At 37.9% G+C, this 23,963-nt stretch overlaps 2 protein-coding genes and 1 long non-coding RNA gene across 13 annotated transcripts in view; 2 read left to right on the top strand and 1 right to left on the bottom strand.

Annotated features, from left to right (window-relative positions):
* The window catches only part of LOC146455921 (uncharacterized), a 416,007-nt gene that overhangs the window by 276,011 nt on the left and 116,033 nt on the right, over nt 1-23,963 (top strand). For 2 of the 10 annotated variants that reach the window (XM_085093654.1, XM_085093653.1), the window contains exons 22-25: nt 15,530-15,652; nt 15,900-16,022; nt 16,906-17,028; nt 17,455-17,577. In XM_085093654.1, coding sequence (XP_084949780.1) covers nt 15,530-15,652; nt 15,900-16,022; nt 16,906-17,028; nt 17,455-17,577 — 492 coding nt within the window. Of the gene's footprint in view, nt 1-1,012; nt 1,167-1,554; nt 1,908-4,715; nt 4,881-6,381; nt 6,493-6,733; nt 6,863-7,507; nt 7,599-9,622; nt 9,842-10,985; nt 11,363-11,967; nt 12,136-12,479; nt 12,591-12,991; nt 13,109-13,702; nt 13,794-14,283; nt 14,659-15,529; nt 15,653-15,899; nt 16,023-16,905; nt 17,029-17,454; nt 17,578-18,767; nt 18,900-20,342; nt 22,960-23,963 lie in introns of those variants that run through there. The other 8 variants (XM_085093666.1, XM_085093667.1, XM_085093655.1 and 5 more) reach the window with 8 other exon arrangements.
* LOC146455929 (uncharacterized) overlaps nt 1-23,963 on the bottom strand; it is a 364,345-nt gene that overhangs the window by 321,593 nt on the left and 18,789 nt on the right. The window contains exon 3 of one of the 2 annotated variants that reach the window (XR_014858916.1): nt 22,423-23,748. Coding sequence is in view for 1 of the 2 variants with exons in the window: in XM_085093671.1 (XP_084949797.1) it covers nt 23,284-23,748 (465 nt within the window). In the remaining variant the exon portion in view is untranslated. Of the gene's footprint in view, nt 1-21,337; nt 23,749-23,963 lie in introns of those variants that run through there. The other variant, XM_085093671.1, reaches the window with a different exon arrangement.
* Nucleotides 9,002-9,372, top strand: LOC146455930 (uncharacterized). Its single transcript, XR_014858922.1, has 2 exons — nt 9,002-9,220; nt 9,337-9,372. It is a non-coding gene; the product is annotated as an uncharacterized LOC146455930 (long non-coding RNA).

Raw genomic sequence — 23,963 nt, 5'->3', positions numbered from 1 at the left:
CAAAAGTACTTAATTCCTGTAGTGAGTGTATGGTTTCAGGAGTCAAAAAATCTCCTGATTGACAACAGCTAAATGTTTTGCTGGACGAAAGTAAAAGAGATTAAACGAAAAACTAGAAACTTCGATAAAGAAAGGGAGAAAATGGCGAGATAGATTTTCTAACTTTTTGACTAGTAGAGTATTTTTTTTAACGAATTGGTTTGCGTTTTAAAGGTCAAACCGACTAATAAATAAAGCTTTGCTAATCCATTGACAATCTAAAATAATGCTGTTATCACGACACGGAAGCGTCGTTCAATGTGATTGTTAGGTAAAAATTCTTACAGCACCTAACAGCTAGAAAGACTATTGACACGAATATAAATTTCTTAAACTGATTAAAATGACTCAGCGAGTATACAGTTAACAATGATTCTAACTGTCCTCCATCGGCCTATTGATATTGAGAGAACTGCGGATATTGCGTCAAGTCTGGGCACTAGCGTTATTAGCTTTATTACTAGCTTAATTAGCTTACTAGCTTTACTAATCCATTAACAATCTAAAATAATGCTGTTATCACGACACGGAAACGTTGTTCAATGTGATAGGTAAATTAACTTCTTACAACACCTAACTGCTAGAAATACCATTCACAAGAATATAAATTTCTTGGAATTAAAATGACACAGAGACTATACAATTAACAATGATTCTAACTGTCCTCTTCCGGCCTATTGATATTGAGACAACTGCAGATATTGCGTCAAATCTGGGCACCAACTAAGAGGTTAAGGTCTAATACCTGATGACCCAGACCCAGTTTTGCGAACCGATAAGAGGGGATGGGGGGGTGCATACTGGGATACCGCTTTGATTATGACATGGGTGGGTACTTTCTTTTCGAACACGAAGGCTTTCGTTTACCCTCAAACTTCGACTACCTCTTCTTCCCCATCCACACTACACTCTACGTTTTTTATTATCCCTTTAGATCCTGTGGACATTTTAAATACATCACTGCATGCTCCGACAGGTAAAAATGTTCAACACGTACTGTCATTGTATAATATCCACAAAGGGAAGCTTTGTCTTCAGCTGATGCAAGATGTCTGACGAGTACCATCTCCCGTTGCAGTTTTGCCGTATTCTATTCACCCTTGTGCTGTTTGTGCAAAGCACTGAAGGTACCTGCAATCAATTTGCGTCTTATTTTGTTCTGTGATATGATAATTGGTTTTTCAATTCGGCTCAACTTGGCCTTCAACAAAATTTTGGGGGTGGGGTGCACATATCCAACATACAGGAAATAATTTTATAAAATAATTTCATCAATTTCAACTTAGGTCTAAACACAATTTATGATTGTAATTGCCTTTTTATAATAAATGATCCCTGGATACAGCGTATTTGGCCTTTAATTTCCAGCTGGTCAGTTGGACAAAGATTTAGCTTTTTGGACGCACATTAATGGCGGAAACTACACTTTGTGCAATAATGTTAATGACAGTCATTTTAACGCCAAACACGAACAGTCATAAGTGAACTCGTTTCCTTTTCTTTCTTTATTCACAGCGGCTAAATTCAAGACAGGGAAAATCAACGTGACAACAGCCAATCCAGGACTATTTGCTTGCCAGAAGGTCTCTTTCGCGCAGCCTTTTGGCGGAAAGGAAGTTAAGGTGTTCGCTTCATTTGGGCATTCAGTCAAAAACCCATCTCGTGGTAATGGTGGTGCAATTTGGGTGGAATCAGAGGAAACGAGTCAATTCACAAGCTGTATTTTCGAATACGGTGACGGTTCAAATGGAACTGCGGAAGTGAACTGGATCGCGGTCCAATCTGTTCCTTCTGGCGCTCAAGTAGGAACTACTGCCATGAACTCTTGGACCACTGGAACGGAGTGCAAAAAGATTGACTTCCCACAGGTTAGTCTAAGTTTCTGATGAAATTTCAGTTTCCAGAGATAAGCGCGTGTAAAGTAACGGTGTTTTCTTGTCGCCTGTTCAACACAGGAGGGGGAGCTACTAATCGGAATTTTTGGTGGGGGTGGGTGGCTCGGGTGTCCAAACCCTGTATTTATTTCAGACCAAAATATGTAATTTTCGGGTACCTTTTTTCAAACTAAGACCCATTTTCAAACCTGTTCTATCGAAACCATACCCGTTTTTCACTTTCAGGCCAAAACAGTAAAAAACTATACCCCTTTGGCACCGCACATACCTGTATGACTTATATAGGGGAGCACCTTTTTCCCCGGGGGAGGGGAGGTTGGGCAATCGCCAAAAATTTTCCACCAGTCTTAGAGCAAACTTAAAAAGGCTTTTTAAAAAAGCAGTGTATCAGTTTCCAACTCTATTCACCAAAGTTAACTAACCGTTACAGGATGTCAACCAAGCTCTTGAAACAGTCATCGTCGACATTTGGTTTTGCTGGCAATCTGCAACATGATCGTTTCCTAACTGGTCTGAAAGGCTGCATTTTCGAGCTCATGTCTTATGACACACGCGTGAGAGGATAGGATAGAAGGGGAGGATAGAGAGGCTATAGCCAATTGGTCTGTCCCCTACCAGTTGGGATTTTTAGCTACAAATGTTATTTCATGCAATTACGCTTCAATACCAAATACTTCAATACTTTGGAACAATTCTCTGTAAAAATAAAACAAAGTGGAAAATGAAAATTTTTAACCCCCCTCTTAAATTTGACATGCAAATAGACCTTCAGGGAGGATGTTCCAAAATGCCCCTATGAACTTCCTTACCACATTTTTACCATGGTAACAGATGGTAACATCAGATTTTTGTTTGCACCACAAACTCCAATTTTCAACTCAGAACCTGCTGTGAAAAGTGCCAAATGTAAGAAAACATTTCGTAAGTCAATTAATAAGCTACAACGTAAGACTTTCACCAAAGTTAAAACATTTATTTGACTTTACAAAAATATATGTGGCTTTTTGTTTTATCATTTGTAAATAAATTAAACGGTTAATGAAGAAGACAGTGTTTTGGCCATTTTAATTAATGGGTAAGACAAGCAACATATTTTCTTGAATTTCTCTATAAGTACATCAGTTCTAGAAATGAAACTATATTGCTAGTTTTCAGTGGACATTGTAATTACTAAATCTGTAAATCTGCGGGCCGACTTATTTCATTCCTAGGCCAAAAAGAAAAAATGCTATAAAAGCGGACTTCCCGCATTTTGACATAATTACTGAACCCGTTGATTCGTCAGTAAAGCGTTAAAAAATATATATATTGCGTACTGGTCAAATTTCTGATAAATCCATCTCTACGTGACCGTTATTTTTTAAACAATTCCAAGCAAAGTAAAGCTTACTTTCCGGCCTGTTTTGTCCAATTCTCCACGTTTTGACATAAGTGAAAGGAGTCCTTGCTTACTACAAATCATTCCAACTGTGGAAAGTTCCACACTTTTGAGCCTTTTCTTGCAGCTTGCAAGGCTATTTATCGTCAGTGATATTCCGCGCTCTCGTTTCATACCATTAATGTACTTTTAGAGAAATTCAAGAAAATATGTTGCTTGTCTTACCCATCAATTAAAATGGCCGAAACACTGTCTACTTCATTGACCGTTTAATTTATTCACAAAATTATGATGAAACAAAAAGTCACATATATTTTAGTAACATTTGATCAGCAGGGATTTGCTGAACCAAAGGCATATATAATACCAGCAAAGATTTATTGCTGCTCGACGTTTTGGGGTCATCGTGACTCTATTATCAAGAGACTCTTGATAATGGAGTCACGATGACCCCGAAACGTCGAGCAGCAATAAATCTTTCCTGGTTTGTTATATATTTTTGTAAAGTCGAAAAAAAGTTTTAACTTAAGTGTAAATCTTAAGTCGTAGTGTATTAGTAGACTTAAGAAATGTTTTCTTACATTTGGCATTTTTCACAGCAGGTTCTGAGTTCAAAATTGGAGTTTCCCTTCCCTGGGGGAAAGATAAAATAATGTACTTTGCTTTTGGAATTAGACATGAAATTGAAATAAACACGTGTAAAATGAAACGTGAGCTATGATCCCACATGCCAATAAGAAAAACATCAATTTCCTCAAAATCTTACTCAAAATCTAGTCTTATGCCCCATTCACACTAAGGCTTAAACAAGTTTAAAAGCTGTTTAGTTAAACACAGTTTAAAATTGTTTCCGTCATAAAAGCTGCCTTTGGATTTTTGTCGACTACAGATTTAGCACAAATGACAGCATAAGTTAAAGTTTACTTAAATCCTATGTCAAAGTCAATGGTTGAGCTTTCTGTTTCCCATTTTCATTTTGTTAAACCTGGTTTAATTAAACATGTTTTGTTGGTGTAAATGGGGCTTTAGTCATAGTCTTAGTGTTTGAAACAGCTTAACACCAGGCACGTACGAGTTCTGTAGGTAGGTATCTTTAATCAAATTCGTATGGCGTTTTGTCAAAATTCTAATAATTATTAAAATTTTGACGAAACGCAAGTGAAATTATTCCCTATCTTCACTTTTATATCATGGGTAACAAATGACGCTATGTGTGCCCCTACGGCCTCCACCTCCCCAACCCCCTCCCAATAAACAAATAAAATGTCCTCGATCGCATAATCATACACTCATGTGCCATTTATGCAACTGGTGGTTCTTTATTTATATTATCTGTAGTTGGTTACCTCACCCTTCAGTTGTGTAGTTTCAAGCCCTTTCTCATTTAATATTTGTTTTCACAGCGTTTTTTGTCTGCGCCCACTATTCTTGCAACTCCAAGTCACCAGTTTCCGGGAAAACCCCAGGATGCTATGGCTGTGTGGATTAACAATCAGAGTGAGGAAAGTTTTACGCTCTGTCTCAGAGAAACCAGGATTTTTGATGGCCTACACCAAAACATCAAAATTGTGAGTAATTTATTAACTGTTGTTTCCTGCGTAAGATATCGTCTCAACTCCAGGTGAGATAATCTTTAAGCGAGCGGAATTTAGCAAAGATCTGCCGACTATCATCGCGTTTACACCACCTTCTCTCTGCTAGCAGAGTGGATGAAACTACACGAGCGTTGCAATTCGAACGCGCTCACACTGCCAAAATGTAGAACTAATCGTTTTAAGATCAGTTTTTGCCGACCATGTATTTATAAATTATAATTACAACCACTAGATTTAGTATTTTCAGTTTTTATGCCCAGTTGTAAACACACTATTGTAACCCAGTACCAAATTTATGAGAAAATATTTGTGGACTTTTGAACATTTGTAAATTTACCGAAATTCACTTTTTTCAGTTCAATGGTATTTTTCGTTAATAGATTATTACTACTGTTGCTCTAAGATATAATTAAAATCTAATTTTGCTTTTGAACACACATGTTTAATCCAAAAATATTAATTGCACTGACTCAATCTACTGTAGCGAAAATTTGTTCACTTATAAAGAAATGAACCCGCTCTGGTTTTAGGTCAAGGGAACAAACACAAGTCAAAATGACAACGACAACAAACGTAAACAAAAACATGTACAACTAAACACTTGCCTGGCTCATTCGATGTCAGACAGGCAAATTAAACGTGACAAAAGGGCCTTAAAACAAATGGAAGTAGGAAAAAGCACAGGTCACCAAAGCGTATGTGACACAAGTTACCATGAAAAGCGTGATTTAAGAGTTTGTATGGCGTTAAAATTAAATCGAAATTTAGACAACCATATTCCTTCAAAACCCACAAAAAATATAATTAAGTCTGAAAAAGCTTAATCGGTGTGTTTTGCTGTGTTTTCAATGCTTCTCAGTGCTTCCAAACGCTGTTTTGAGCGGATTATTTCTCAGCCGCTGGTCCACGTGCATCACTGTAATATGTTAATGGTAGGTTGGAAACTACAAGTCGAATTTGAATGAAATTTGGCCTGTCATTTAAGGAGAGCACTTCGAAAACCTCGCCAAACCTCACGGGCCGTCATCCCTCTTGCCATATGGTGAGGCAGTTAAGCGAGAGCTTAAGTTTTAGGTGTTTCAGTTTCAGGTTTTGGAAGTGCTCTCCTTAAATGACAGGCCAAATTTCATTAAAAATTGGACTTGTAGTTTCCGACCTTTCTATTAACGTGATGCACGTGGACCATCTGCTGAGAAATAATCCGCTCAAAACAGCGTTTGGAAGCACTAAGAAGCATTGAAAACACAGCAAAACACACCGGTTAAGCTTTTCCAGACTTTATTATATTTTTTGTAGGTTTTAAAGGAATATTGTTGTCTAAATTTTGATTTAATTTTAACGCCATACAAACTCTTAAATCGAGCTTGCATGGTAACCTGTGTCACATACGCTTTGGGGACCTGTGGAAAAAGGTCATAGTCGAGAAAACAGTAGTTGACTTTTCTACTTGGTCATCTTTATGGTTGCCTTGCAGAACTGGTTAGCATTTACCAACCTGAGTCTCGAGAGCTTTACCTTGACCGGCAGCTTAGTGTTTGCGAAAAACAACTCTCTTCTTGAACAAGAAAACTTCGCCTTCTGTAAGGTAAGGAGAAGGGGTCAGATGAAAAAGTATCATTGTTTATTTATTTATTTTTGATTTGTTCCTTTTGTTTCGTTGTTTAAGACCAGATCAGAGTCCTGAATTTCTCAATAACCTTATACAATCTGCTGCACGTCCTCAGCCCAGTTGGCAGACTCGTTTCTTTTGAAAATGATCTGGAACATTTTAAAAGCAAATATTTGTTCTTGTGTCTGATAAAAGCTATAATTATTTTTTGTTACAGAAAATCAACTTCACAGAGCCATTCTTTGCTGCTCCTGTGGCAGTAGTGACGCCAAAACTTATTTACAACAACAAGAGTTCGGGGCTGCCTGCAGGGTCAGGATGTGACGTAATTACCGCCTGGATTAAGGTAAGGTAATTTTTTTTTTAACAACAACAACAACAATTTTTTTTTTTAATTTTGTTGTTGTTGTTGTTTTGTTTTGTTTTTTTGTTGTTGTTGTTTTTTTTAGTTTAACCATTTAATCAAAGGTAAACAATAGTAAGGTTTTGAGCAACTGGGTCAGCTTTGCTAAAAATATATCTTTATGATTTGCACAAGCAAGTCACCAATCTATCGTTTCATGCGATACTTCATTTACTTAAGTGGATTTAATAAGAATCATGTTACCCATGCATCAATGGAAAACGTCCACGCTCAGGAACAAAAACTGTTAACTCTGAGCGCTTTTGTAGTCTGAGCACTTTTGGCAAGGGTAAGGTTGATTGTGCGTCCCTTAGCTGAGGACCCTCTCGTTACTTAATGAGCATTAAAACTATGACAATAAAACCTGGAGGGATGTTCGTTCAAAATGAGATAAAATAAAAGCTAACCAGGGAAGGGCGTATGTCAACAATACGGCGAATAACCTGAACTAGATAATTGTAAAACAAATAAGATATTTAAAACATAAATAAATGATTCATTTGACAACTAATACAAAAGATACAGATGTTTGTCACACTGTGTTGGAAGCTATGTCAAGAAAAATTAAACAGATATGTTTCATTTTAGCACACATCTACAAAAGAGATGGAGATTTGTGTGAAAAACTATGACAGTAGTAGTAAAGACACCATTGAAGTTGATTACTTAGTTATTGGAGGTACGTAAAATCAGTGACAAGAGAAGAACAAATACGAATTAACTTCTTCTGTTTTATACACTAAATATTTGTCTTTTAAATTCGTTCTCCAGCTTGCCGGTCACACATGACATATATCACACCGTTACACTTCTTTTAAAAACTGACGCAGCAATTGAAAAGAAAAACAGCCTTTACAGTTAATTTTGTCGGCGTCTGACATCTGCAAAAGTTCTACACTAGCAACAGGGCCTTCTAATTAGGTTCTTTGTGGTTGCCAATCATGAATCACGAATCTGTTTTTCCTCAAATCACGAATCACAAGTAAATCGATGTTTACTGTTGACAAACATTTTGTTCTTGTCAATCAAATGCGCCCATCAAGATTCAACTGTTTCTTTCAATGGCCAATAGGCCTCTCATTGGTTCCTTGAAATCAATACTTGTACTGAGGTTACATTATGTAATGGAAATGTGGCTTTATGTATTTTTTTTTCTTTCTCTCTTTCTTTCTTTCTTTCTTTCTTTCTTTCTTTCTTTCTTTCTTTCTTTCTTTCTTTCTTTCTTTCTTTCTCTCTTTCTTTCTTTCTTTCTTTCTTTCTTTCTTTATTTATTTATTTACTTATTTATTTATTTATTTATTTATTTATTTATTTATTTATCTATTTATTTATTTATTTATTTATCGTATTTATTTTTTTGTTTGTTTTTCCCAAAGTAGGTATTGTTACATTTCGACTTATTTTGCCAATAAAACAATATTAGAGCAGAAAGTCTAAAGGGCGATTTGCACGGCACGACTTTGTCGCATGCGACAAGCTTACGACAGGCCTACGACATGAATTGTCTCGTGTAAATCAAACCTACAGCTCGCTTACGACTGTCGTGTATATCACAAAAAATGTCGTAGGATTTTAAAACATGTCTTAAACAAAACATGTTTTGTGGATTTTAAACATGTTTTAAAATCCTACGACAATCGTAGGTATAGGCAATGTTAAATGACGGGAGTTGTGTGCGGCGAATTTTTGCATGACGTGAGCAGCGCGCACTCTAGAAATTGCATGCGACAGTCGTAAACAAAAGTTGTACCGTCTAAATCGGCCTTAGAAAAACCTTTCTAGGCTTCCCCCATAACTTGCTTACAAAAGGCACTACTCATTCGATGATTAAAATTATAGTATTTTACATATTTGTATTTGAGCTACCAAGACAGCTTTTACCTGGATAACTAACTATACTCAGAAAGAGAAAAGTAAATCGTATGAAAGAAAACATTTAATCGATCCATTTTTAATTTGTAAGATGAATTTTTTACTCGAGCTTAAACGTTGATTTACAGTGAAGTTGTTTGGGATCACTAGGCAAACTATTAAATGCATCTACTCCATTATATTCTTGGACATTTTATGAATTGTATATTTTAATCTATTTTGTGTTGGAACCTGAAGGTCGCCGATTAGTTGATTTGCATTTAATTTCAGTTCAATACGTTGTATCTCCAAGATGTCGATTTTTTCCAAGACGTATGATAGTCTTGCTAGCACCAGGGTTGACAAGACCTTTAACGGTACAAAAGGTGCCGTTTAAAATTACGCAGTGCCTTAAGATATTCATCTGGGAGGGTTAGGTTTCCATTTACGGTAAATTGTAGTCTCTTCCAGGTTTAGTTAGTTGGAGCGCAGCGCGAAAAATTTTTTCGCGCGCCGTTTCTCGCGCTGCGCCCCAATTAACTGAACGCCTGGAAGAGGCTAGCTAGGTAAATTGGTTGGCTGTAATTTTGGCCAGGCTGTGTTTCTAGGTACGTAAAACATAGAACCTATTTCCATAACTCTCACCGCTCGATGCCAATGTTACTGTACTTCAGGTTTTCTGAGCTAGCTTATTTTTGCTCCAATCAGACGTCGCGTGTAACCGCTTTACCATCCTGTTACTGCAGCCTCAAGTCTTGCCCCTATCCCCCCTCCCCTCCCATCAAAAGGTACTTTTTTCTACTTGACGAATAACTACAGTAACTTTTTTCGTTTTCTTGAACACTTTTCTAGATTTGGATCCGTGTTTAGACGCAACTTGCGATTATCACTGTCTGTGTAAGGCTTTTGGACCTCATGATGCTCGTTGTGTAAGCGTTGATAGTTGTCCATCCTACCAAGAACCAATCTGCTCTTCAAACGGCACTACTTATGACAACAACTGCCTGTTTGAACAACAAATGTGTCTGCTGCAATTAAATTTTACAGTGCAACATCCTGGTAGTTGTGAAGGTATGTTCATTTACAAGTACGTTTAAGGACGATGCCTCCTGATACAGAAGTATTTTTGCACAGTTTATGACTATGCGGGAAATGCAGATCTTAGTATGGGATACTGGAATCCAGAAAGAAAATTGGGGACAGCGGGGCATCTTTTTAGAGATAATTAAGCAACAATTATTTAAAAAAGAGGGAAAAGATGCAGTAAAATACAAAGCAATGTATGGCGTTTTTTTTTTTTTTTTTCCTATTTGTTTTTTTCTTTTTCTTTTCAAAGCTTTAATATCTCTGAGAAAAGCATGGTTACCCCCCAATTTTCTTTTTGGGTGCAAAGAGCACTTGCTAAGTTCTCCTTTCTTCTTATAGTTTTAAACCGCCCAAAAATATCCCTGTATTAGTAAGCACCACCCATAGGAAACCCGAGTATCTCGAGATGCGAAGAACGTATGCGCAGCAACAAAAGTAGCCACCATCCTTAAGGCGGGGGTAAACCTGAAAGCCGTTTCCACGCCGCTTAAAATCGATTTAATGGAAATATCTCGTTCACGTTTCAAGCAATCCAAAAACTCTCTGCTTATCCCGTAAAGCCATGTTGTGGGGTGTTTTGTGAATTTTTAGGTGAATTTTAGGAATATTTGGGAGGAGATAGTTGTTCTAGAAGGATTGGTAAAATTAAGAGAAATAAGAAATAGTGAAGATTCAGTGAAGTTTTAAAATTAGAATTTGTAGTTAATATATAATAGACGGATACTTTAAACCCCATGGAGACTCTTTGTGTGGTACATTGTTTGGTAAGATAAAACAACTTCACTCAGGAGCTTGTATCTTAATACAACGGGCTGCATTCCGTTGAAAAAACTTCAAAAATTTTGCAAAGGTGTATTCTCACACACTTCAAACTACAAGTAACTTTTTTTTCCGAAACGTACTTTCTACCGATAAGAGTAAAACGTACATGTATTTGTAACTTTTACAGTTACTCGATCGAAAACGAAGAGATAGGTAAAATACACATGGCTTGATAACTTAATACAATTAAATTGAAGAGTCGAACCTAACTCGTAGTTGTTATTAGCTTTATTTAATTAACTGTTTCTTTGTGTGCATCACATATTTTATGTCTACTCGTAAAAGCTGGTCTATGCCTTTTTTACAGGATTTCCATTTCAACGTGGTCGTCGCCACATGCCTCACATTCCATCTGTGGGGTACTCCCACTGCGAAGTAATTCGTTTCCAACCTTACGTGTTCTATCCTGACAAACCCATTGAAGTGCAGATTACTGTCAATCACATTGGTACCTCTGACAAGTCCTATGTCCATGATGCCACCGTTTCTTGGGTTGAACAAGTAAATTATCATCAATTCACTGCGTGTGTGATGGTAGCTGGATTTAACGAACGACAATCCAAAGCTAACTTGACAGTGGATTGGATGGGCTACCAGGGTGCTCCGGTGGGTAGTATTAGTGGAGAGACGCGCATATCACAGTGGTGGACTGGGACGACTTGTGAGACCGTGAACTTCCCCTCGGTAAGTTATTTGTTTTAATTGTTGTTGAGCGGGATTTTACAATAACTACATTAATGAACAGTGGTAACGAACAAAACGGCACCCCTCGATATTAATAGATTTCTGTTGAGTTGCAACTATCAAGGAGTTATACAAACCATCTTGACTTAAAATACCACGCTCCACGTAATCAAAGCTTGGAAGGTTTATTTCATCGGGACTTTTTTCTCAGATTCAAAAGTTACAATAAGGTTAAAATTTTCACCCGTCACCATTTTTTTATGTAACCTCTATCAGACACGCATCACCTTGAGTGCTGTTCTCCTAATCTAACCTAAGCATTAACGCAGCAGCGAAAACACTAACCATTTCAAAACTGATACAAAGAGTTTCCTAAACTGCGATTCCAAATAAGTCAGCTTTAGTTTCGAGCATTCCACGCTGTCATGGCACCTATGTCAAGTATTGTAGAATTCAAATGTCACGTGACTTACAATAAACGACGTCACGTGACAAAATGCTTGACGTTCCAAATCTCGGTCTCGGTTGAACGTCAGTGCGTGACACTGAATTTTATATATATTCCCTTATTCTCATTCTAAAAACATTGTACCATTTTGCCTCAGGGGACGTTTTCAAAGAAACCTTTGGTTTTTATTACCGCTGCTCACCACCACGCCGGACTGAAGAGAGACGCTGCAAGTGTTTGGTTGGAAGACATCACGCGGTTTTCTCTTAAGATATGTTTGAGGGAACTGCAAAATTATGCAGGCTCCCACGAAGACATTTACGTTGTAAGTATTCCAGATCTTTTTTATGGTCTTTCTTTAGATGTTTTGAATTCAGCTAAAAGGTTGTCTACGTGATGGCGTCATTGCACTACTTCCCGGATTCTTTAGCTTTTTGTTTACTTGTGCTTATTAGAGCTATTATTATTTATTCTTCAATGGGATTAAACAATTTGAATTTCAAAGTAAACTATTTGAATTCTCTTATTTGCATTAAAATACCACAATCATGCAAATCGACTAGCAGATTAATCATCCAATTCAATATCTATCTTTTTTTATTCAACTTTAAACCGTGTGTTTCTTCACCCTAAACTCACTTGGTTTTGTCCCTCTTTCCTCTTTTGTAGAAATGGTTGGCATTTTCGTCGCTGCACAAGCCTCTCTTCTCAGAACTCAATTCAGTTTATTTTGCAAACTCTCAGCGCCCTCCTGCTGATTTCAATGACGCATTCTGCAAGGTCAGTGTGTTTGATTTATCATCAGTATAACATTTATATTTCTCAGCACAACAATGCATGTAGCCCACTTTTTGGCTGTGTGTTTTGTGACCTGGCTTCTGGGTGGGAGCGAGGTTGCAGTTAAACCTGCCCCTAAGTGGTTTTCATGTGACAATGAAACTAGTGAGCAAAAGAAAAACGTGATTGTAGTGTGGTATGTATCAAAACAAAGTCAGTTCCAGCTTTGCTTCTATCCAAAGCCCAGGTCACTGGGCGCAGAACTATAAAACGGGCTTTAATAATATCTCAAATGGGCGAAATTTTCTCCTGAAATTTCACTATCACTAAAACAATTTCATTGAGTTTCCTATCGTTCCCTTGTTAAGGGGCTAATCCTTTATAAACCTCTTGATTTCTCTTAGGATATCCACTTTGCTAAGGTGTATAAAAATGCCCCGAGCGTTTTTGTATCAGCAAATCATTCCTCTACTGGTGGAAATCAAGATCCTATGCACAATTCCATAACACCTTGGGTAGAGGTAAGTCAACGACACCAATTTATTCCACTGTATATTTATTACTTAGCTTGTTGTTGTCAAGCTTGTTGTTTAAAAAGAAGAAAATTCCCCAATAGGCAATAAGAAATGATAAACACATTTTTAATTTTAAGTAATTACGTCTGAAGTCCTTCATTCTGTCCAGACAATGGTAGTAATCGTTAGTACCTAAAACGTTTCCAGTGGCCCATTCTTCACAGCACCACATCATACTACGAATCATGTTGAAGGGCCGATGCTTTTTCTCCTGCATATATCCTCAAAAAAAAAATGTTGAAGCTAAATGAGGATAAGAATTTGCAGCTATTAAAAGACAAATCCCATCCTGTGATGAAAACAGTCTGCGGATAGCAGTGTATGAGTTCTGTTATCAACGTCATCCAATAGACTCGTATCTCTCTCAGAAGCCGTGGAACGAAATATCTGTAGCTCACTTACTCACTCACTCATAAAGGACCCTATATTTACCTTAAGTGGCACAGTCATCAAGTTGCTAATTTAGTCATGGCCACAAAAACTAAATCAACGTACAAAGTAAGGGAGCCATAATTTAAATATTTTTGTTCTATTTCGCAGTACATCAACACGACAGGAGCACGAATTTGTTTAAAAGAATTGTACGTGTCAAAGTATGATTCACTTTCTGTATCATACACTGTCTTGTCAGGTAGGAGTATAGAAATAGTTTATTGTCTAACTAGAGAAACCATTATTTTTCACCAAATAGGCAAATGGCAAGCATCACTTAGAAACGTAGTAGGAAATCAATGGACTCTATACTAATCCAGATTTACCACCAGATTCAACTTGTCCTTCAACAATTTTAAGCATAAGCTGTATTATGAGTGGATATCAATGAAGAGACGCTCTCAAGTCGAATAATTCAGAAAGCAGTTTATTGATTCCTGCCAACGGGCGTCAAACCAATGCCTCAAAGTTGCTGGTTTGTTGATGTAGCATTTTCTCTTACGGTACTTACTGTTACCCTAGTTTTTAGCCTTGTCAACTTGCCCACTTTTAAAAAGACAGGGGTAGCAGGAGTAACATAACACACAGGTTTCGTTTAATTACTGATTGAGTACCAGGGGAGGATCACAGCTAAATCGGAGGAAGTAAGAGAAGTTCCTGATGAATCTTGCTTGATCTTCTTATCGCAGACATATGCAAACCAGGCTGGAGTTACTTCGGTGGTTTCTGCTACTTTACAAGCTCTGCATGCGCCTCATGGCTGACTGCTGAATCAAACTGTTCTGCAATGAGCTCAAATCTGGTGACGATTCACAACCAAGAAGAAAATGTGTACATTCAGCATCGCAATAATGGTAAACGAAGCTGGATAGGTCTAAATGATAGAAGTGTAGAAGGATCATTTGTTTGGACAAACAAGGAAGTAAGCAGTTTTAGGTTCTGGGCGCCAAGACAACCAAACAACTGGAGAGAGGAAGACTGCGTTCATACTCTTGGTGTCAACCATGGCTACATTTGGAATGATGTGTCGTGTGATAACTGTTACAACTTCACTTGTTTCACAGGTAAATTTCTATACATATTTATCTCCAGCATAACCTTTTAAATAGTACATTTCAGCCAGTCTATGATAGGTTTGTGACGGTAAAATAAGGGTTTATCCAGTAACATTTATGATTTCGAAAATTACTTAGGATAAAGAGTTATATAACTTCCCGACTGGTTCCCATGACAAACTTGAAAAAAGAAATAAGCTAAACTTTTCAAATTATTAGCGGTGCTTCAGGGTGCTCAGCGCCTGTTTATGCTCCTCAAAATGTAAAGCTTGGAGGGATTTAAAGTTTACTCCCTGACGGACACTTATGTGCAATTTTAGCCAGATCTTACGGTTAGGGAAATAATTGCGAGAACAAATTATTCAACAAGGGAAGCAACTTGCTATAAAAATGTGCATAAATTATTTACCTGAAAAAATAGATAAACTATCACTGTGACCACCAACTGCAGTGTGTACAGATGTATCATAACTGTGAGTTTGACAATGAGTCTTGTCGAAAGTACCTTGGGTACGCCCACTTCTTGGTGTAACTTTGGTGTGTACGTGGGCAGCTCTACGTGGGATGGACAAACCTCCCGTGGTAAAATATTTGAATCAACTATGCCAATAATTCTAAATTAAAGCCTTGGTTACGTCATAGACCAGTAATCATGCGCACTTTCACGGGATACTCTCAAATTGCAGTTTCTACTTGGTAGTGGTGATGGTAGTAATGGTGATTAGAAGTATAACATCTCACTAGGAACTAGGAAAATAATAGTGATAATGATGATGATGATTATGATGATGATGACAACAGTTTATTAAAAATAGGGTTTACGGCAATTTTCACAGTAATGAACAATATACTAACGTTTACTTTCCCGAAAATGTCTTAGATATAGACGAGTGTTCTACCAACTCACACGGTTGCGATGTCAATGCATCGTGTAGTAATGTGCATGGATCATACACTTGTACATGCGAAGCTGGATCTTCGGGCGATGGGAAAACGTGTACTGGTAAGCTACTTCAGTTTTCTGTCTGTTTTCTTCTTTTAAAAGAGATATTGTATGCAATTTTTCGCATTAAGTGCATTAGCTGAAAACTCGGTGATATTAAAATTCAGTTTATGTCATGAGTTTAGCATGCCCGCAAGGCTTAATGATCTCTAAACTTAAAATGGTAAAGGCAACTGAAGAATGGTTACCATTAAATGCGGGTTCCATTTCTTGACAGATAAATTTTACTCCTATGTTTCTCTTTTAGACACTGACGAGTGCTTTACTAACACCCACAGCTGCGACTATAATGCTGTGTGTAACAACACGCAAGGGTCATATAACTGTGCGTGTAGACTTGGTTTTTTAGGAGACGGGAAATCATGCGCAGGTAAAATAACAAACAAGAGGGTTAGTTTAAAACATTGCCCTTCAAAAAAACCATAAACAGATCAAACTCAAATATCAGGCTGACTCGAAAAATGCATGTATAATGTAAAGGTTTTGCAAGAAGAAAGGGCATAATGTTTCCAAATTACTGCATGCAGAAACGTCAAAATTAATACTTTTAAATGGTAGGGCTTGCATGTCCTTGCAAACAAGATGATCGTTCTAAATAAACATGTTACTATTATTATTATTCCTTATTTATTTTTTTGCCATCAATTACTCTACATACGTAGGTGGGGGTCAAGATAACTTGATAAGTCTGTTGTACCTATCGCTAGATCGCTTCCACATATTAGACTAACTAACAACTCATCACGTACCTCACGAGAACTCTTTGCCAGAAAGAGGCCAAAGCTGGCTCTTAATTACAATTATAATTTTGGCGTATTTCTCTACTTTCGGCTACGTTTCACGGGCTTTTTAAAAGTGTATTTGTGAACGTCAACACAGTTTGATCTGTTCGGATTCTTCACCTGAAAATTTATTTTGTAGAAAGGTTCAGAGCTAAAATCTTATTCCCCGAATTTCCGATTAAGCGTTGTTGCTTCGAGAATTCTTGCTGTTTGGACTTATTCCAGGAATCATCCCTTTAAGTAACACATTTCCCACTCGAAAACAAAAGGAATTTGCTTTTCATTGTTACGAAATTTTAGGTGACATTTCGCCAAAAAAAGGAACGAACCGTTGGCTACTTCCTGTGTCCAGTACGACCGGCAATGAATTAATGATGATGAAGATGATGATGATGATGATGATTTCAAATATTTTATGGCAATGATATTTAAGACCAATGTGCTAACGTTTACTTCCCGAAAATTTTGCAGATATAGACGAGTGTTCTACCAACTCACACAGTTGCGATGTCAATGCATCGTGTAGTAATGTGCAACGATCATACACTTGTACATGCCAAGTTGGATATTCGGGCGATGGGAAAACTTGTACTGGTAAGCGACTTCAGTTGTCAGTTTCCTTCATTAAGAATAAATATTGTATGTTATTTCTCGCACTGAGTACATCAGCTGTATTTGTGTGCGTTAACACAGTTTAAGGGCTAAATCTTACTCTCCGAATTTTCGAATAACCGTTGTTGCTTTGAGGATTCTTGCTGTTTGGATTTATTCGGGTAATCACATTTCCTATTCGAAAACAAAAAGAATTTGCTTTCATTGTTATAAAAGTTTAGGTGACATTTCGCAAAAAAAAAAATAGAACCGATGGATACTTCCTGAGTCTAGTACAATCATACGACTGGCCTTGAATTATAATGATGATGATGATGATGATTATCATTATTATTATTTTAAATAAGGTTTATGGCAATGATATTAAAGACCAATGTGCTAACGTTTACTTTCCCGAAAATGTCTTAGATATAGACGAGTGTTCTACCAACTCACACGGTTGCGATGTCAATGCATCGTGTAGTAATGTGCATGGATCATACACTTGTACATGCGAAGCTGGATATTCGGGCGATGGGAAAACGTGTACTGGTAAGGGACTGCAAACACCTTTTTTGTACTTTTTTTTTATTTATTTACTATAAAAACTCTAGACGAACCACTTGTTATTAGGAAAATGTAATGTCAACGGCCCAAAGCACTGCAGTAGTTTTTATGCCATTAATTATTCTTCAAACGTAGGAAGGGGTAAATTTACCTTCGTAAAGTCCGTCATGCCTTTTGCTCGTTTATTTCTACATGTGAGACTGAATTACAACTCGTAATGTACCTCGCGAGGACTCGTCCCAAAAAAAGAGGACAAAACTAACACCTACAATTAATAGTTTTTGCATATTACGATTTCTTTCGGATACGTTTTACAGGCTTTCCAAAAGCGTATTTGTGTACGTCAACAAAGTTTGATCTGCAGAAAGTTTCAGAAGCTAATATCCGATTTCCCGAATTTCCGAGTCATCGTTGGTCCTTAAAAAATACTCGCTGACCTTGTTCCTGGTATCTATACTTGAAGTGACACACTTGCCGAGTCGAAAACAAAAGGAATTTGTCTTATAGCATGACGGAAGTTTATGTAGGTGACATTTCGCCAAGGAAACGAATTGTTGGGTGCTCTCTGACTGGAGTACATAAGGTACAAACAGAAAAAAAACTTCAAAGTAAACATTTCCTATAATGATTTTATATACGAAAAATTGCTTTTCGTGTCTTCAAAGATAACCGCGGTTGTAAATTTCAAACAATCCACATCGACATACCGGGTGCTTCCCACATTTCTATCGATAGCTAAATTGACAAGCTTGTCCCTTTTTTTACATTTCGATTCCTTCTCTAGGCCATTTTACAGTAAATCATTGAACGAGTTTGACTCTTTCACTGCTTCGAAAATTCTTCCACTTTGCTAAATAGACAGTCACCTTGATGCAAGTCGCATAGCTTAACCTTGTCGGCACAAAAATGCAAGGAGATACAGAAGGATGTTAATTTAAGTTTATTCTGAAAACAATAAGACTACCTTTTTTCATTTCGCCCTTGAAACAGCCATCGTCAGTTAGAGAATAAGTTAATTAGGTCTCTTGACAGCGAAGGTCAGTGTATTTATCAAAAAACCATTTATCTATCCGGCCTAATGTGGTACAAAAAGCTACTTACAGTTTAACCATCGTTAGCTGACTGTTATATAACAGTCATGTGCAGCTAAATGTATTGCATTCTTTTTTTTACAGATATCGACGAGTGTGTCAGCGGTATCCACGACTGCCACAGGTTTGCTTCATGTACAAACACTCTAGGATCCTTCAATTGCTTATGTAACCAGTCCCACGTAGGAAATGGAACACACTGCTGGCAACCGTCAGGTAAATACGTCACATTGATCTCGCTGCATTTCAATTAGACACTTTGAAGGCATTTAACTTATGGAAGAGCATTTCATGTTGGGTTAGTCTTTCAAATCACGAGAGCTCGAGTGTTCATACGGACTTGTAACAAGAGATATAACACTTAACTTTTACGCAAATGAAATTAACAGTCTAAGCATAGCATCAGCCTCATTTGTCTTTTAAAGCCCAATATCCTCACAGTAGCATCAGAAATAGCCCCGAAGGATTGCCTTCGAATCCCTCGCCAAACTATGTTCCGTTCCATAGCATAGAAAGTTTCTCCTCGATTCCGTCATCTTCATTTTTTTCACATCTACTAGTTTGCGATCGAGTTGCAGAGTTATTTCAATATCCGTGAACCGGCCAAATTCAAAGGATCTCATCTCGAAAGTGCAAAAATACAGGCAGTATACTATTTTCAAGATGGCTGCCTTCTCTCGCTCTTTGTCACATTTCGTTACATCACATTTACGCGTGACCTCACTGATGTTTCGGAAATTTTAGGACGCTTTATTCCTAAAAACAGTAAAATAATTATACTGTCACATTTATGCCATTGCACATATACCATTGATCGACACACTCCTAGCTAGCCTACATACCGTTAATCCTAAAATAAGACCCAGGGCGTTTATTCCAAATTTAACAAACGGAAGGAGGTGCTAATTCGAGGAGGGAATGAAACAGAAGCCGCAAAAGACTTCTGCTCTCGCGGGCACCCAAATTGTTGCCAGATGGACTTTTCCTTCAATATTGATAACATTTGGCGTAAACAACAACACACGTTAACCCGTGTATTAATAATATACAGAGGTATTCATTAATAGTTTTAATAGCAGAACACTTCGTACATGTAATACAAATAAGTGGGCATGGAAATTGTAAGGCGCATGACTTACAATAAAAGAAACTTGTTTCTTGCGTTGTATCGATGTAGTCGAGAGCAATACAACTTTGATTCTTAAATAACCGTGGACTGCATAAAATGGTGCGTGATAAAAGTGACAAACGCTGTACTCCATCTTTGTTGTATCAGCACTCAGTATCAGTACAGTGTTATGAAAACAATTGCAGGCAAAAGCTGCATGGATTACGGTTATCTTTACAAGAATATAAAACTTTAACAAAGGCTAAATAAATTATCAGACTAAAGTATATCGCACTGAACTGTAAAATATTCGAAACCTACTGATATTCACCAAGATAGAACGCTACATGAAATTAGACTCCAGGCAACAGCCAGAAAGAAGCAGTGTCCCCTGGGAGCTGCAACTACGAACTAAAATTGATAACAGACAAGAGATTGTCTTTTGATAACGTCCTCACTACTTCCAGATTAGTATAGTATTTCAATTACTCTTGTTTTTGTTTATTTTAAATCACACATTGTTCTGATGGCAGGTTTTTACTTTTTCCTAGATCGGGATTGTTCATCGCTGTTGAAATCACGCCATACTCAGAACGGAGTGTACTCTGTGAACCCAGACGGTAAAGGATACTTTAATGTCTATTGTGACATGCGCACTGATGGTGGAGGATGGACTGTGTTTCAAAGAAGACAAGACGGCTCGGTGGACTTCTATCGGGGATGGAACGATTACAAATCAGGCTTTGGTCAGCTGACGGCTGAGTTCTGGTTAGGAAACGACAAGATCCACAGGCTGACGGCCTCTAGACCCAGCTCTCTGCGAGTGGAGCTGGAGGACTGGAACGGAGTTAGAGTGTATGCCAAATATGGCAGGTTCAGCATTGGTGATGAGCAGGCGCTGTATCGACTCGGTGTGGGTTCATATTCAGGGACAGCAGGAGATTCGTTAACATCTCATTACAACATGGCGTTTAGCACAAAAGATAGAGATAATGATAGGTGGAACAGTAACAACTGTGCTATGCACTTTACTGGTGCATGGTGGTACGACAGTTGCTACGACTCCAATTTGAACGGAAAATACAAGCCAAGAACAACTGACTATAAGGGCCCCGCATGGTATGCGTTCAGACAAGGTCTTTCTCTTAAATTCACCGAAATGAAACTGAGGCCGTCATCGTAAAAACAAAGCAAGTTTTATATAATATACCAGAAACGAAGAAGAGTAATTCATTGATTTATTGTAGCAGATAGTAGTAATTGGAAACTAAGTTTCCTGTGGAAACCCAGCCCTAAGGCATTTTGAACCAGTGCTATAAAGAAGGATACCGGCCTAAAACGTGTTTCGTGTTTCCTTTGTGATAATCTGCTTGCATAGAGGATCTGTCTGGTGTTCAGACCGGCAGTAGAGATACTTCGGCCCAAACGGCGAGAAGTGGGTTAAGAAAACGGAAACAAAACAAAAGTTCACCAAATTTCCTTTTGGTAGTCATTTTCAGTGTTTTCTTTTCATTAATTATTAATGAAAATTCAATCCTGAACTTGCCTTGCGTGCCATCGAAGTGCAATATCATTTTTAGATATATGTATAGGATGTCCTCCTAATGATCCTGTCATCGGCTCCCAACAACTTTTCACACTTATCGTAAGTAGCCTGCTTGCAAGGCTAAAGGTGGGCCATTGTTTTGCCTCTTATTCTTTACCTGAATCAAAGGCAATTAAGATGCTGAGCTTGTTTCAGTGCTGTTTATAGCGTTTAATATGCCCATTGACTAAGAGTTTCAAAACATCTTTCGGCAAAGTGTTCATTCTTTGACTTCAGGCTATGTCTACACTATACCGGATAGCTCTTGTGCCGGAACCAAAAACATAGCGGATAGGGCTTTCGTTCACACACAAAACGCCGATTTCGGTTCGATTTTTGTGCCAAGGTGATGCTGCGCTGCTTCGGTCTTGAAAACGATTTTTCACATATCGGATAGGTTTTCGTGACACTTTCTTGAGTAATGTGAACAAAGAATCGTACCGAAACGGAAGTCAACAACGAGGAACGAGGAACGTCTAGTGGAAAGATGGCGGCGGTTTTAGGCCACTTCTGTTCACAACAGGCTGGATTATTTTTCACAACGGCATAAAATGCTATTCAGCATAGTGTAGACATAGCCCAAGTCTGTTTACTAGTTGACTTTAGTCTATTAATGGATTTGTATGTACAGCAATCGGAAAATTTTGGGGGCAGAATTGCTAAACTGGAAGGCATTTCACCGGGCCTCTGTTGCGATAAGCGATATCAGCGATTACTGTGGGTTCAATCTCGTTTATCGTAGAATTAACAGTTCTATTCCAACAATTGTCGCTTAGCAATTCACTAAAACTAAGTTAATCGAGAGACTTAAAAATATGTCTACGGCAGACGGCAGAAATTACCACGTAACCATGTTAAGCCTTCATTTGCCGCTCGCTGCTTTCAGTTTCTCAGTAAAATTGAGATGTTTGGCGTTAGCATGAAAGGCAGAATTGTTTAGCACTATTTTCATCTCTGTACTAAATTATTTCAATAAAATATAAACGCGAATCTTACGTTTGCCGTAAACGTGATTCTTAATCTATCTAATCACACCAACTGAGAACCCCTAAATAACGTTTCGTCTGGAGTTTTTAATGGACTTTCTTAATGGTGGTTTTTATGTGCATATACCAAAGAGCACAAATATTAATGGGTGAACCACAATCTATCACAAATGCATACCATAGAATTTACGAATATCAGCACGTCCAATACATGTGATTGGACCACCCCCACCCTCACCCATCCAAATCTCCTCTCTCAGAATACGCACTCCTGAATGTTAGTCGAGTTAGGCTTGGCTCTTTTAATTATAAGCTGGTATGTTAGTGTTTTAAGTGTCTTTGTTGCTAAGACAAGTGTACTCAAAGTTTCCTCCAATAACTAAACCCTCTTTATGAACATTAAAGCCGCTGAAACATTTCTTTGAAAAAATAGTCTGGGCCTCTATTCGATTTTTTTTTTTTTTTTTTTCAGATAATAAATTTCAAATACATTTTTTGTATTTTATAAGCAGTTGTAGAAGCTCCCAAATGTTGTAAGCTGATTATAACCTGTAGTTTTTTGGTCTTGATCATCAAATAAAGGATTTGTTGCTGTTGTTATTGTGGTTGATTCTCCTTTCGCAGTTGTTGAATCGCTGTTAAATTCTAGTTTTCACCAGAGATGCAAGCACCAGCGAAAAGATATAATCTTTGACAGCCAGCCAGACAGCCAAAGAATCCGGAAAACATAATGCCCGTGATTGCAAAACTGTTAGAAAATAAAACGTATGTATGAATATGTACGTTCTTCACTAACAAGGAGTACAGGAGTATAATTTGAAAAAAGTTAAAAAATTATCTAGACTAGCGTTTTCATTTGGAATCCTTACAGGCAACACGTACAATAATACTAGAAACCCAGCCGTAAGATTATTGAGCCATCTAGGTTGCCTTGAAACGTGGATTACCCAGTGTGTCCTGCAGGGAGGGCGGAGGGAAAAACGAATGGGAAGGAAACCCATAAGCCACCGGCACTACATCAGATGCCATTTGTTGTGCACTTGAAATTGGCTGGCTTCTATGCACGGGAGACTGGTGAAGATCAACCAAATTGTAGCTTGAAGTTCCGGGATTTGCGGAAATGGGGTTACCTTCCATCATTACAGCAATGTCACGCACACCTTGAATCGCGTTGCGCCAGATTTTATAGGGAACTGCAAACAGCAGGTAACAAGGCCAACAGGCGCACCATGCAGGGTGACAATCAAATAAATGATTGACAGCGGAACAGTTAGTGACCACGAAGTTCGCTCCAACAGCTGCCGTCATTTCGAGACATTCCAGCGAGTCGTAGCGTTTGATGCCTTGAGTTTTCCACCAACGGAGAATCATGGGATTGAAATTAAACTGTTGAAATGCAAAGTGTGTTGGAGTTAGGCCTAATGGTTTGTGACCGTCGTTTTGACCGTAAGTTTATAAGGGATTAATGTCGAATTAACCCAGGAAGCGGCAATTGGGACACCTCCTCGAAATTGATGAGCACCTGAGGGCCCTAGTCTTAAAATGCAAAGTTAGATTCGATCTAGGACAAGCAGTCAAGTAGTTGATAAAAGAGAGATCTG

Source organism: Pavona decussata, unplaced genomic scaffold (genome assembly GCF_977016875.1).
Source record: "Pavona decussata unplaced genomic scaffold, jaPavDecu1.1 SCAFFOLD_265, whole genome shotgun sequence".
NCBI lineage: Eukaryota > Metazoa > Cnidaria > Anthozoa > Scleractinia > Agariciidae > Pavona > Pavona decussata.
The sequence above is the reverse complement of the archived record's forward strand: the minus strand, read 5'-3'. Positions and strand labels throughout refer to the sequence as shown.